At 46.5% G+C, this 15,125-nt stretch overlaps 1 protein-coding gene across 21 annotated transcripts in view; it reads right to left on the minus strand.

Moving 5' to 3' along the window:
- LOC101465762 (adhesion G protein-coupled receptor L3) overlaps positions 1 to 15,125 on the minus strand; it is a 266,208-nt gene that overhangs the window by 26,275 nt on the left and 224,808 nt on the right. For all 21 annotated transcript variants that reach the window (XM_076881844.1, XM_076881846.1, XM_012919994.3 and 18 more), the window contains 3 exons: positions 8,816 to 9,036; positions 2,934 to 3,000; positions 1,009 to 1,100 (listed from right to left, as the gene is read on the minus strand). In XM_076881844.1, the coding sequence (XP_076737959.1) occupies positions 1,009 to 1,100; positions 2,934 to 3,000; positions 8,816 to 9,036 (380 nt within the window). The remainder of the gene's footprint in view (positions 1 to 1,008; positions 1,101 to 2,933; positions 3,001 to 8,815; positions 9,037 to 15,125) is intronic.

The following is a 15,125-nucleotide window of genomic DNA, read 5'->3' on the forward strand; positions in this document are numbered from 1 at the left end:
CGTCGCAAAACTACGACATCACAACAACGTGACTGGTCACTTGCAATGTTGAACCTGGATGAACATCAGCTTTGATGATCCAGGAACAACACCAACGCACAGATATCAGATCATGCATCATATTTTATATCTTATCTGAGGTTGCATTTAGCTAATGTAATGATTAGATTACTTGTGATTATGTCCGTATGCACGACTACTGAAAGTAACAGATACAGTGAATTTGTCCTGCATTAAAGACATTTTATATCATATTTGAATAGAAATATTTTTCCACCTTGGCCCTAGTTACCTTTGCAACACTGTCATTCATCTCACCTGCAGACTAAGTGTTTTACCAGCAAAGAAAATCTTCACCTTTGTTATAGTCATAATTGTCCCAGAAGCTTTTACATTATCTGAAAGCAGCCAGGCATTAGAGGATAAACAGACTGAAACACACATAACGCACACACAAAATGAATATTCATCTACGGCGTGTTGACACCAAGATAACACCGGGTCGGGCCTGTCAGATTGTCTCCTGGCCTTTTCCTGCGCAGACAACAGTTTTCTTCAGATAATGATGGAGACGCAGCAGAATACCTGTTTGATTTTAACCCCATCTGACACAACCTTTCAATGTAATGGGAGGTGCTTACCTTGTAAGCTCAGATTTCCGCACCCTTGGGTTGGGTGTTCGCAACCTTAAGTGCTTTTAATGAGGTTTTGAAATATCAAAAGTGGAGGCAAGGCAAAGGGAACTGCTCGGAAACAGAGCCTTGAATACAAAGTACCACACAAAAGTTGCTCTTTAACCAGGGGTTCATTAAACCGAAGGAAACGGGTGGAAAAAGTCAACTCGAGACGACTCATACGAGACACAATCGAGCCGTCAGTGAAAAAGCACGTTTGGTCGGAAGCGAGCCGAGCACGCTCACATGGAAACATTGTTTCCCTCCCGTAAAAAAACAAGCAGTGCTATTTCTGGGAGACTAATGGATATCTGGGTGATCTGAGTGCTCTTACTTGATGTTGTCCAGGCAACCAGAGTCTGGTTTCAAGATGGCTGTGTGATGGAACATCTTGTAGAGAGCGATGCCCAGAAAGATCACGTTGAGCTGGAAGAGAGAAACAGACGGATTTTTACGGGGGCAAGGAGAAGGGAAAGCGAGAGAGGCAGAGAAGAATGGGAACAAAGCCTGTGTGTTTCCTGTTACTGGTCCATTCATTTTAAATCAGGGCACTTTGTAGCACAAAGCTGGAACAGTGCGGCCAGACTCGGTTTCCCACTTTGCCAAACAGAGCGCAAAATCCTATGAAACCTCTATCGGACTAAACAGGGATCGGTGAGACGAGGCAGCTGCACAGTTGCACGGCGGAGCCTTTCATCTGACTTATTCACACTTGTCTCATCATATTCACACTTACAGGCAGCCATGGGGAATTACCGTCCTTTCCTCTTTGCATTTGGAAAAATAAATAAATGAAATTTGTGCAAACGAGAAAACTTTGAGCCTTTACGGCATCGCAAGCTGCGGCAGACTTCAATGGTTATTCTTACTTCCTGTTTTTCCTGTTTCTGTTCAAAAAGCAGACAAGTAAATAAAACTTAAAAAGAAAGTCAAGCACATCTCAGCGAGTTGAACTTTTGCTCCCGTGTTTGTCAAACACGCTGTGATTACAGAGGGAAATTAATTGGCGGTCTTATATCCGACTGCTCGATTTAAAAAAAAAAAAAAACCCACATTAAGCAGATCGACTCTGGTCTGTCTCTTTATTCGCATTTTCTCTGTTGAGTCAGAACAATAATAAGAAAATGAGTCAGTTCTGGTCATGTGGGTTTGCTCAGAATGGCTCCCTCCAAATTACAGCAATTAGGTGGATTTCATTGGCGATTTGCAGGTAGCGTTCAAGCTGACGTAAGACGAGGAGAATTAAAAATTGCACCTTTGTCCAAACACTCGCCAAATTTTCAGGGGCAGAACTGGAAGCGAGCCGAGGCCTTCTCTCCAACGAGATGGATATTCTTGTTTGTAAATCGGAGAGAGAAAGGAGTGAGTCATGAGGCACGCAGAGATGCATTGTGAATGATTACGCCAAACTGGAGCGTGAAAGTGAATTATGCATGTTTGGATTTGACAGCCAGATCGCGGCTGGGCAGCGAGAGATGCGTTTCTCGGGAAATAATCCTATTGGACAAGCATATTGTGACTTTTTTCTTTCTTTGTTGTTAAAGATATCTATAAGTTTTGTGCCAACGCCGGATATTTAGCGTCATGGCTGACTGGTGTTTTTGGAAAATTAGGAGCGCATCTCCTGGTGACAAAGCAGTATTTTAGTGCTCGGCATTAGTGTAAATACTGAGATGAATGCGGGTCTTACATCAGATTTGGATCAATAAATGAGCTGTTTTATTGGGAGAAAATGAGGCCCTGTCCTAGTTGGGAAAGGCACAAAAAGCGTGTGTGTGTGTGCTTGCATACCACATACTGTACGCATCTATGTCCGGGGCTGAGTGTGTGCCTGCGAGGAAGAGATGGTTGGGGGAAAAAAAGGTAGTGGAGTAGGACTTGGAACGGGAACAAAATCAATCATAATCGCAGTGCGGATTACTCCAGCGCTGCATACTGAGCAGAGTTCGCTCTCTTTGTCCCTCTCCCTCTATCGCTCTGTATCTCACTTCCCCCACTCCCCCCCAAAATCGTCTCAGCCGGCGACTGCGGCAGGGTGACAAACTCCAATATATTCTCTACACCCCTCATTCGTTTTTCTGGACGGCTCCGTGCCCGGCGGTGGCATGTATGCTCAACCGGGCAGAGAGAAGAGGGCGATGGGAGCTAGGAAAAAAAAATTAAAAAGGGATCTCTGTGGACCATTTAAGCGACGACCCGCAGGCTAAGTAGGGTTAATGAGCAGAGGGGGGAGAGGTAAGGAGGGTTCGTGACGCTTACCATAATTATCAAGGTTGCTGGTCCTATGAAACTCCAAATGAAGTAGGTGTCCAGGCGAAGCCAGCAACTGAAAGAGACAGAAATAAGGTGAGCGGTGAGGGGGATTTGAAGTAAGAGAGAGGACGGGTGAATATGAGTTGAGTGGGCGGTTGGGGGGGATTTGAGGTTATAGCCCTATGCTCCTGCGCAGAGGATATACATCAAGTGGGAGTCTGAGAGTGACACAGAGGAATGGGTACTTCAAATCACAGATTGCCGCAAGTGGCCTAAAGAATTACGAGCACTGGAATTCGGAGGAAAGGGGAGCTTTCAGTGCCAGTGACAGCCATAACGACGTCCTTTCATTGCCAAAACATGTGCACAATTCAAAGTGAGAAAAGTCACGAGCACGTTATGGATAAACCCGCGAAGGAAGGTTGGAAACTACCAGAGTTTAGTTCTTTTCTTGTTCCACTCTGATTAAATCGCCATTAAGGATGATAATATATGGAGATTTAATTAGTTCTCAATTGAATCCTAACTGTATCACTCCAAAGGAATTGGATTGACCTTGACCCCGACAGACACGGCCGCACGCACGGTCCTGAAGCTCTCAACAAAGTGCCTTACGTGTTCGTGTTAAACCGCGGCGACTCCGTGCGGGACTGTTATAATTATGTCAATAATGAGATAAAGCTCTTTCCCGACCCCACGCTTCACATCAAAACATTGCGGGAAGTCAATCGTCCTCTCGGCTGAAGAGAACCGAACACTGAGCAGGAGCAGAAGGTGACAGCGCTCCTTAAAAATGGCAAAAGAAAAGATACAGGAAAAAAAAAAAACATGATTCATGACCTGTGGTTGAATTATTAATCTTTTAATCTCCGCCGCAGCAGCAGATAGACGGCTCCATTTTTGGCCACTGCAAAATTACAGTCCATACAGCACTGTTGTCATTCGGGCTGACGGGGAGGGGAAAATGGAAGCGGCCGAGAATTCGTTTCAAATCCATTGAAGGTGGAGGTGAAAAATACACTTAAAAAAATGTTTTTTTGTTTTCTTATATGGAGCGAAGGCGATGTCAAAGTCCGTTTTTATTTTTTCATCCAAAAAACCCTCCAAAATTGAGCATCTACAGTATTTACAGCAGTGCCCACAGATTTAGCTGCCACTTTGTGTGCATTTCTTTTTTCTTCCTGTCTGAAAAAAATTAAATAAATATATCCGCAGACAATACTTTGAAACAAGAGAAAATACTGTATAACAAGTGACAGGACAAAAATCGACTGCTCCTTTGCTATTACCGGGACTTGATATGTCTCCCCTTCGCTCGTATCAATGGATGCGACGAGGCATCACAGAAAAACACATATGGACAGATAAAGCGGCGAGCAAACAAAAGCCCAACAACACACGGAGAACTCTGGCAGCTCATCAAAGCGCACGCTCTGAATGACTCTGTTATAAATTAAACTGAAGCTTCCATTGTTCCTTTCGCCTTCTTCTTCAGATCATAGAACGATTTAAAGACTCGGTAGGCGGCAGGAGCTGCAGGCTGTCATTTTGTTTTTTCCTTCCCTTTCCTCCTCTTACCTATCCTTCTCCACTTATGTCGGAGCAGTTTTATCTTCCCCTCCTGGTGTGCTAGTTTTTGCACTACTCCTACAGTAAGTGAGCAATAACAAACAAACACAAAAAAGTGCCGGTGCGCCATTTAAAAAAGAACCCATGTTCATGCCAACAGCCTGTTCTGTTGCCACGCCGTCCTTAGAGTCAAGGAGCCTTACTCTTATTCCCTGCAGCAGGGACAGTAAGCCAATGACCAAACAGGTGAGAAAAGGCATGTGAGATACGTAGGCTAAGAAGATGAGTCAAATCATCTCTTCGGTGTGAAGTTCTGCAGCACTTTTTGCCTCAAAGAGTGATCTGTAACTTTCTGGAGTCAACAGACCTCCCACCGCATCCAAATCACATGACCTACTTAAAATAAGCTTAACTAAAATAAGCAGCTGAGCTAAACTATGTACCAGTTCTGCATCCTAACAGTGCAGTTATGTAAGATTTGATAATGAAACCATTAAACCAGGGGTGTCAAACTCCAGGCCTCGAGGGCCGGTGTCCTGCAGGTTTTAGATGTGTCCTTGATCCAACACAGCTGATTTAAATGGCTAAATGACCTCCTCAACATGTCTTGAAGTTCTCCAGAAGTCTGATAATGAACTAGTGTGTTGACCCAGGGTGAGATCTAAAGCCTGCAGGACACCGGCCCTCAAGGCCCCTTGTGTTAAACTATTTCAAATAATACATATAAAAGCAAAGCTGCTCTGAATCAGACAGTGTTATGTGCTTTGGATCATCTCAACAGATATTTGGGTTTCAAATATTTGTTTTAATTTGATATTAAAGAGCACCGTTTGCTACCAGTTGGTTGGTGTTAAGCTTATTTTCAATTTGATGCCACAAATTTAGGCCAGCAGTATCGAGCTATCAAGAAACTAACTTTTCTATTTTTTTTTTTTTTTTTTTTAAAAAGGTACCTCATGAAGACGTGCAATTTTCTTTGTGAAAAAAAATACAGAAACACATGTAGGGGAGTTTACTTTGTGCCGTCGATGTTATGTAAGCTGCCTGTGACTGCAGATGGATTTGCATGTTTGCCACACGTTATACAACGGACACCCTTCCTGATGCAACCCTCCCAATTATCTAGCCTTGGGATGGGAGTGGGAGTTGCGACTCTCTGATTTTCAGATTTAAATCGCTGATCTTTTGCATGCAAGACAAACGTATCATTTACTACACCACGGAGCTCCTCGTATGGTCCATGTGAAGTACATATAACAAAGTCTAAGCAAACCCTTCCACATCCAGTTCTAGGTAAGCTAGCCTCATGTACCTTTTTCACTGGCACCCTGACATTGTTAACAACACAACAACAAAAAAATAAGCTGAAATAATTAATAATAAAGGCACTGGATTGGGCCATATTTGAGGCCAGATTAAGGCCCTTTAACCTTTTCTCTGCACGTTCAATGGGATGAAAACGATTAACCAACTACTGTATGTAGATTACTGAATTACTTTAGCTAAGCACTGAGTCTACCCCGTAAATTTCGAGGTGGTGTGATGTATTACTTTCATTAAACTGGAGAAATCACACAGACTCGTGTCCTTATTTGCTGACCATTAAAGCAGCCTCCCTGGACGAGACGAGGGTTAACGTCTTGCTCAAGGGCACATTTGGAGAGTAATTGCTCAAGAAGCTGGATGGAAACCCTACTCAGATCAGCTTTTCCTTTTCAATCTTGGACAGCTAGAATTCAAAAGCTAGCTTGACCTTCAGGCTGCTGTAGCGATTTTTTTTTTGTTGAGTTAATATGAATCGCTCGAGATCGCTTCATTCATCTGCGGCGCCTGGTTCACAGCAACTTGTTGGATATCTCGACTCAAACGACACCACCCACGATAACGCCACCGCGGTACCAAAAATCAATTTGCAGCAGGACCACGCGCCGTCCCCCACCTCCTGATCTTCGCCACGTGTCGCGCCTCGTCCCTTCCCCTCATCCTTCAATGGCTGCGTATAATTGTTCCACCGGTGGCAGGCTTTAATTATTCACATGATGCCAAGGCTCAGGCGGTGGCAGCTATCGCCTCATCCATCACTAAGAACTATTGCTCCGCCAATCTACAAATGCGCCGTCTACCAGTTGCTTATGTGTGGAAGCCTATGTGTGCGAGCCGTTTATGATAAACATCAGAGAAGCAAACTGCTGATGCTGGTCTTCATTATTTTCAGATCGGTTTGAGATTAACTGAGAGGAATGGAGAGTGATCCTCCGCTTGGCACCGCTTTATAGACCGTGCTGCATTTCAGAGAGAAGAGCCAGGGAACCGTATCTTCTGCAGCTCGTGAAGGAAAACACAAAACGGGAGTCTCCGTCACTCCTCATCATTTTGTTAATCTCCTCTCTCTCTGCCAGTCTCCATGTTCACACTCCCTCTCGCCTCCCCGCTGAACCTTTCTCGTCCTCTTTGGTAATTTCGCTTAAGACGCCAACTACAACAGCTCGCCGTTTGCTCGGCTGAACTTTCCCAGAGTTAGCATTTTTTCACTGTCAAAACAATGTCCATTCAGCAAAAAAAGGGGAAACGCACTCAGCTTAAGTAACAGCTGAAGGATGAGTGATAGCTATTGGAGTGTCATCTGTGAGATTATTAAAGCTCTTCAAACCAGCGCAAACACATACAAGGTGCTGGCAGTGTTTTTCATCACAGTCAGTCTCCTCATATAGGGCTTTCATCGTTTCTTCAGGTTAGCGTTAGCGCGGTATTGGATCCAACATGCAGCATGAACATGTGGAAATGTTCTATATTGTGGGTTTTCACCTAGAAAACGTTGGGGGAGTCACAACAGATACAATAATTCACAAAAAGGAACTGAAAAAAAAATGATGCATAGATAAAAAGAAATAAAAAAAATATCCCAAGGCTTTGATCCCTGGTATAGAAAATTGGCTTTTGATAGAGGCTTCTTGATGGAAAAGCCATCAAGAAGATCAGAGGCCCTGATATAAGCATTTTGGCCAGCTTCTTCTTGTTCTTTTTCCTCTTTTGGAGCCACATATTTGGAAGAGAGGATGGAGTTAGCAGCAAAGGCTGCCAAGCTTGGTTAGCAAGCCATACCTGTTAATCAGTGCAAGTCAAAGACTTAAAATAACATTTCACTCACTTTTGGATGGGCTGTTAGTAGATTTAACCGTCCAGCAGGCTACATCTAAAAGGCTTAAAAAACCAACAACACCAGACCAACAGGGTCTAGTTGAATTATATAAGATGACCATATCTCCTTGTGTCTGTGCGGGGTTTCTCTGGGTGCCACTGCCCCCTCTCACAATGGCAATTTTGTTTATATAGGGCATTAAATTATATGTAAACTCATATAATGTAAACTATGTAAAAGCTTAACACAGAAGATAAACATAAAAACTACTGCATGAGAGCTACTGAGTGCAGGCCTGTGTGAGCAAGAAGGTCTGTATTTGAATGTTGGCAGAGGTGTAATTGATCTCAGGTCAGCAGCTTGTTTTAAAGAACAGGACCACTGATGACCTGAGAGGTCAAACAGCGAACTTCAAGAATGTGGTGGAGGGGCAGACAAGTCCAAATACATGCAGTTAGTGGGGTTTGGTTAACTGGTGATTCATATAGGTTTGATTTTGAGTTGTCTGCCTCTGTGTGTTAGCCCTGCGACAGAGTGGCAACCGGTCCGGGGCATTCCCCGCCTCTCGCCCTATGACAGCTGGGATAGGCTCCACTGGATTGGCTTGGATACGCGGGAGAAACAAGAGGAGGATAGATGGAAATACTCACTGCACATGATATACAGCCGTCATATTATGGAGGAAATTAGCTATAGAGCTCAAACCCATTTTGTCTACGATGTAAAATCAAGTGTTTCCCATGTCAAGTTCTGGATTTTATGGGTCGAGTAACTTTGGAAACGACACTTTTTGGCTTCATTTTTCAGCCCCGGAGGTTTTACGACTTGGAAAACACCCACATCTGTCATGCCTCTAGTGTAAAAATGAGTCTTTGTATTAAGAGCTGCAGTAGTTTTAAAGCTTAACATTAAATAAAATTGCAAAATACACTGATCTGGATGTGTAATGGGTTTTATTTTTATATTGATTTTATCCCCAGAAAGACCTGCAGAATATTGCCCTCTCTTAGAAGCTGCCCATATACAATAAATGATTAAATCCAAGCAAGAGTATTTTCCATTATGGTCTTAAAAAGATGTCAAAATATTATCTTTGTGGGAATTTCGTAAAGAAAGAAAATCCAATTCATCTGAAGAAATGTGGCAGTTTTGCTCACACGCTCGCTCCACATGTACTCACACTCGGTCGGTGCCGTAGCTGCGGTAGTCCACCGCAGCTGAAACGGCCACAATTAGCGCTGGGACCCCGTAGCCCACCAGATAGAAGTAGCGTCGCCGTGAGTGCTCGCTCTCAAACACCTCCACCAGCATGATGTAGAGCTGCACGCCCTCTAGGAACATCCACGTGAACGCTGCCAGGAAGAAGAAGTGGAGGAGGGCGGCGAAAACAGCACACGCAATCTGGGAAGGTTTAGTGGTGACAGAGAGAAAGAGAGAGCGGTAAATAGGGAATGGAAAAAACAAAACAAAAAAAACAGACAAGCTTCACTCGCTCTTGGCTGTTTTACCAATTTCCTAAAAGATTTAAATGTCACGCTGCAAGGCACAGCAACTGTGGCAAGGTGTGCCGGCAAACGAGCAGCGTTTTTTGACCTCTCCGTGCTCGTACCTTTCTAACAATTAGCATTGCTAAGCTTTGTTTGGCTGAAGTGACTGGATGTTTGCCTGTGTGACTGGCAGAGGAAACGCTGCAGCTACTGAGCCCATGTGCTCTTGTTTGCTGCAGCTGGCATGGATGAAAGAGAGATATGAGGGAGTGAAGTCAGCAGTCCAAGAGCCATTTGAAGCAACGCTACGGCCAGGTACGAGCAGATAATGTGCTTCCAAACTTTCCGAGCTGACAAGAGAGCTGTCCGGACCAGATGTGGAAGGCATAGATTGTCATTCGCATGTATGCACACGCCCACGCGCTTCTTAACAATAATAAGATACAGTACTTACATAGACTCATCTAATCATTGGCACAGTTGACCATAACTAGTGTATTTTGTCACTGAAATGGATTCAATTAAATTACTAAAAGGTTGAGTGGACATTAATTGCGGTCCAGGAGAGCGATCTTACAGCTGAGCTGTGAATCGTGCCCATAAAATGTTATAGAAGCAGGGGGGGCTAAAAGCATTATCTTCAACTTCACAGGGAGTTGAGCTAAACTAGGAGGCTTATTTTAGTTCTGATAGCTTTAATGATATTTAAAGAGCAAAATATCAATCTGCTTTGATTGCTCGAGGCTAGAAAGTAAAGGCACTTCCTTTCTTTCTCTGCGAGACATCATCATTTTTCTGCACTTGTAACCCAGCCGTGAACTAGCATGGGAGGACGGGCTATTATGATAAAAACAATGACAATAAATAGATCAAATTATTACGAAGACTGTTTGCAATAATGTGCATTCCAGTGTGTGCCCCAGGAACGCAAAGCTAACTGTGTACTCTGCCTCATTAGCAAGTAGAAATGCCGTGATTGCGAGAAGCTGTGGGAGGAAATTAAAAAAAATCCCTCTGCCAACCTGTACACGTGTAATGACTCTGCATTTGTCTCCCGTATGAGTGTCGAGAACACACGCACACTTGAAGATGAGTGTACAGTGACAGCAAGCCTCCACCTGCTACCCCAGCTGAGCTCTTGAAGAAAGTAATGCCATCCAAACTACAGTTATTATACTAGGAGGAGGTTTAGTGCATTGAACAGCTTAATCCAGATTAGTCTGAAGTGTTTGCAAATTGAAAAACTGCAACAGGAGGCTGGTTGTGGGGGTGAATGGATGAATTCACGCTGGCGAATGCATATAATATAACAGCGATCGAGATATGAGAATGTGACAGCGAGTTGGCAGGTGTTGCTGTGCGAGTATGTGAGTGCACTTTCAAGTATGTGTTTGCTTCGGCACAACCATAGGTGGGAGCATTTGTTGAATAAGAAGCATCCGATTCTTTTATTTCGCTGTTTCGTCTCACCGAGCCCGGCAGAGGCTGAAGAGTCCGCGGCCACTGACACTCGCTGGGAAGCAGCACTCACAGCACCACAGGACGCCAAAGGTTATATTTTCTCAAAACATTTTAGGCTCTTAAAACTGGGAAGAAGACAGTGGACGTACCTCACAGGCGATTCATCGAGGCAATTTAAATGCATCGCTCCGGTTTTACAATAAAAAGAGTGGCTTTTAGCTGTTTGAATCACTTCTACCTGAATGCCTCCATGGACTAGGAGATGGCAGACACATTCGCATCAGGCAGGTTTTCCACTTTTAAAGGTACGTCTATCGGCAAAACCGATATACTGAGGAAACTGGTTTCAGTGTTTGAGGAATTAGATGACCTTTTGTTCATAAGAAATTCTGGGAACAACAACACCAACAGTCATCTCAGCATGATTTATACTATAAGGCAAATACTCCAGAGAAAGCACTTGGTGAGAGGTGGGGAGGAAGAACTTCCTTTAACAGGAAGAGACATCTAAGAGAACAAGAATGAGGGAAGAGCAGGCATTTGATGTTGCACCTCAGTGCTCATAAGACCCTTATGAAAAAGGACACCGAGGGAACAGTTTACCCTGCCCGGGATAGGGTCACCGGGGCCCCGCCCTGGAGCCAGGCTCGGGGAGGGTGCCCGAGGGCGAGCGTCTGGTGGCCGGGCCTTAGTCCATGGGGCCCGGCCGGGCACAGCCCGAAGAGGAGACATGGGCCCATCCTCCCGCAGGCCCACCACCCGCAGGAGGCGCCATAGGGGTCGGGTGCATTGTGTGTCGGGTGGCGGCCAGGAGCGGAGGCCCTGGCGGACTGACCCCCGGCTGCCAAGACTGGCAATAGGGACATGGAATGTCACCTCTCTGGTGGGGAAGGAGCCTGAGTTAGTGCGTGAGGTTGAGAGGTACCGGCTAGATATAGTCGGGCTCACCTCTACACATGGCTTGGGCTCTGGAACCAGTCTCCTGGAGAGGGGCTGGACTCTGTCTCAGTCTGGAGTTGCCCCTGGTGAGAGGCGGCGGGCTGGGGTGGGTATCCTAATATCCCCTCGGCTTGCTGCCGGCAGCGAGACCTGGAGGGGCGTGATTGGGAGGAACGGCCTCCCTGATCTGAACCCGAGCGGTGCTCTGTTATTGGACTTCTGTGCTAACCACAGCTTGGCCATAACGAACACCCTGTTCGAACATAAGAGTGTCCATAAGTGCACGTGGCACCAGGACGCTCTAGGCCGTAGGTCGATGATCGATTTTGTAATCGTATCAGCAGACCTGCGACCATATGTTCTGGACACTCGGGTAAAGAGAGGGGCTGAGCTGTCAACTGATCACCACCTGGTGGTGAGTTGGATCAGGTGGCGGGGGAGGACGCTGGACAGACCTGGTGCACCTAAACGCGTAGTGAGGGTGTGCTGGGAACGTCTAGCAGAGGCCCCAGTCCGCGAGATCTTCAACGCACACCTCCGGCAGAGCTTCAACAGCATTCCGAGGGAGACTGGGGACATTGAGTCCGAATGGACCATGTTCAGCATCTCCATTGCCGAAGCTGCTGCATTGAGCTGCGGCCGCAAGGTGGTGGGTGCCTGCCGTGGTGGTAATCCCCGAACCAAATGGTGGACACCAGAGGTGAAGGGAGCCACCAGGCTGAAGAAGGAGTCCTATCGGGCTTGGTTAGCCTGTGGGACTCCGGAGGCAGCCGACAGGTATCGACAGGCCAAGCGGAATGCGGCTCGGGCAGTGGCTGAAGCAAAAACTCGGGTGTGGGAGGAGTTCGGAGAGGCCATGGAAAAAGACTTTCGGACTGCCTCGAAGAGATTCTGGCAAACCGTCAGACGTCTCAGGAGGGGAAAGCGGTGCTCTACCTGCACTGTGTATAGTGCTGGCGGAGCGCTGCTGACGTCGACTGAGAAAATTGTCAGGCGGTGGAAGGAATACTTCAAGGACCTCCTTAATCCCACTGACACGTCTTCCGAGGAGGAAGCAGAGTCTGGGGATGAGGGGAATGACCCGCCAATTTCCGGGGGCGAGGTCACTGAGTCAGTTAAACAACTCCTTGGTGGCAGAGCCCCTGGTGTTGATGAGGTCCGCCCCGAGTTCCTGAAGGCTCTGGACGTTGTAGGGCTGTCCTGGTTGACACGCCTCTGCAATGTTGCGTGGAGATCAGGGGCAGTACCTGTGGACTGGCAGACCGGGGTGGTGGTCCCCATCTTTAAGAAAGGGGACCGGAGGGTGTGTTCCAACTACAGGGGGATCACACTCCTCAGCCTCCCTGGGAAAGTCTATGCCAGGGTGCTGGAAAGGAGAGTTCGTCCGTTAGTGGAACCTCGGATACAGGAGGAACAATGCGGTTTTCGTCCTGGTCGCGGAACACTGGACCAGCTCTTTATCCTCTCCAGGATACTTGAGGGTGCATGGGAGTTTGCCCAACCAGTCTACATGTGTTTTGTGGACTTGGAGAAGGCATTCGACCGTGTCCCTCGGGGTGTCCTGTGGGAGGTGTTGCGGGAATATGGGGTGTCTGGCCCATTGCTACGGGCCATTCGATCCCTATACAACCGTTGCAAGAGCTTGGTTCGCATTGCCGGCAATAAGTCGGACTCGTTCCCGGTGGGTGATGGGCTTCGCCAGGGCTGCCCTTTGTCTCCGGTTCTGTTCATAATTTTTATGGACAGGATTTCTAGGCGCAGCCAAGTGGCGGAGGGCTTTCGCTTTGGTGGCCTCAGAATCTCATCTCTGATTTTTGCAGATGATGTGGTTCTGTTGGCTTCATCGGGTGAAGGCCTCCAGCTCGCACTGGAACGGTTCGCAGCCGAGTGTGAAGCAGCGGGAATGAGGATCAGCACCTCCAAATCTGAGGTCATGGTTCTCAGCCGGAAAAGGGTGGAGTGCCCACTCCGGGTCGGGGATGAGTTCCTGCCCCAAGTGGAGGAGTTCAAGTATCTCGGGGTCTTGTTCGCGAGTGATGGGAGAAGGGAGCCGGAGATCGACAGACGGATTGGGGCTGCAGCTGCAGTAATGCGGACGCTGCACCGGTCCGTCGTGGTGAAGAGGGAGCTGAGTGTAAAAGCGAAGCTCTCAATTTACCGGTCGATCTACGTCCCTACCCTCACCTATGGCCACGAGCTGTGGGTAGTGACCGAAAGAACGAGATCGCGGATACAAGCGGCAGAAATGAGCTTCCTCCGAAGGGTGGCTGGCCTCTCCCTTAGAGATAGGGTGAGAAGTTCGGCCATCCGGGAGGGGCTCAGAGTAGAGCAGCTGCTGCTCCACATCGAAAGGAGCCAGCTGAGGTGGTTCGGGCATCTGACAAGGATGCCCCCTGGGCGCCTCCTGGGTGAGGTGTTCCAGGCATGTCCCACCGGGAGGAGGCCCCGGGGCAGACCCAGGACACGCTGGAGAGATTATATCTCTCGGCTGGCCTGGGAACGCCTTGGTATTCCCCCGGACAAGCTGGAGGAGGTGGCTGGGGAGAGGGAGGTCTGGGCCTCTTTGCTTAGGCTGCTGCCCCCGCGACCCGACCCCGGACAAAGCGGATGACGATGGATGGATGGATGGACCTCAGTGCTTCAGTGATAATGTGAAGTATCAGTCGTAAGAGTTCATGTCCGCAGAAACACACTGGCTTTGAGCCACCCTTCATTTCTTTATATTTTACAAGGAAAATGGGAAATGGCTGAAGTGACTTACTGAAACATACATGGAAATAGAATATACAAGGCAAAAGCAGAGTCTATAACTCTATAAAGCCTGAAAGTCAATATCTGGTATGGCTCACCTTTATTCATCAGAATCAGAATCAGAATCAGAATACTTTATTGATCCCTGGGGGAAATTATTTTTTGTTACAGTGCTCCATTTTAAACCAACATTAAGACAAGACAGACAATACGCTAACTAAGAATAGTACAATATATACATATATATACATACATACATACATAAGTCACTTATAAATAAATATTTGGAAAAGAAACATGTGTAGTTGTAGCAGCAAACTGTGTGTTAAGTGGATGCGTTGTACAGGGAGATGGCCACAGGCAGGAATGATTATTCTTCAACAGAGAAGGAAAACTATTAGTCAGTTAGGTCAAAGCTCTTCTGTTGTCTGTCCAAATGATCCCACACTGCTTCAATAATGTTGAGGTCCAAGCTATGGGGAGGCCAATCCATGACTGATAGATATATCAGTCATAGTTCCAGAGATAGTTCCAGTTTCTATCCAGGTATGCTTTTCCTGCATTGGCTGTGTTTTTAGGATCAGTTCCAGATGATCCCAAAATTTTGGGATGCTTTCCAGATAGCATTTTAAGTTGCAGATGGATTTCTACATTCATAATTCTATTAGTTTTTTTAGAAGATGCCTAACAACACCGACGGAAATCATAACAGAGCCTACATCTTGTTTCACACATGCCTATCTATGATACAAAACCGCTCCTGAAATCCTCAGGAGGGTCGGATGCATCTCTCAGGCCCTCTTCATCAACTGTTCATCAACTTTTTTTAGGCCTGCCTTCTTATTTTGGCCT

Source organism: Maylandia zebra, linkage group LG3 (assembly GCF_041146795.1).
Source record: "Maylandia zebra isolate NMK-2024a linkage group LG3, Mzebra_GT3a, whole genome shotgun sequence".
In the NCBI taxonomy this organism is placed as follows: Eukaryota; Metazoa; Chordata; class Actinopteri; order Cichliformes; family Cichlidae; genus Maylandia; species Maylandia zebra.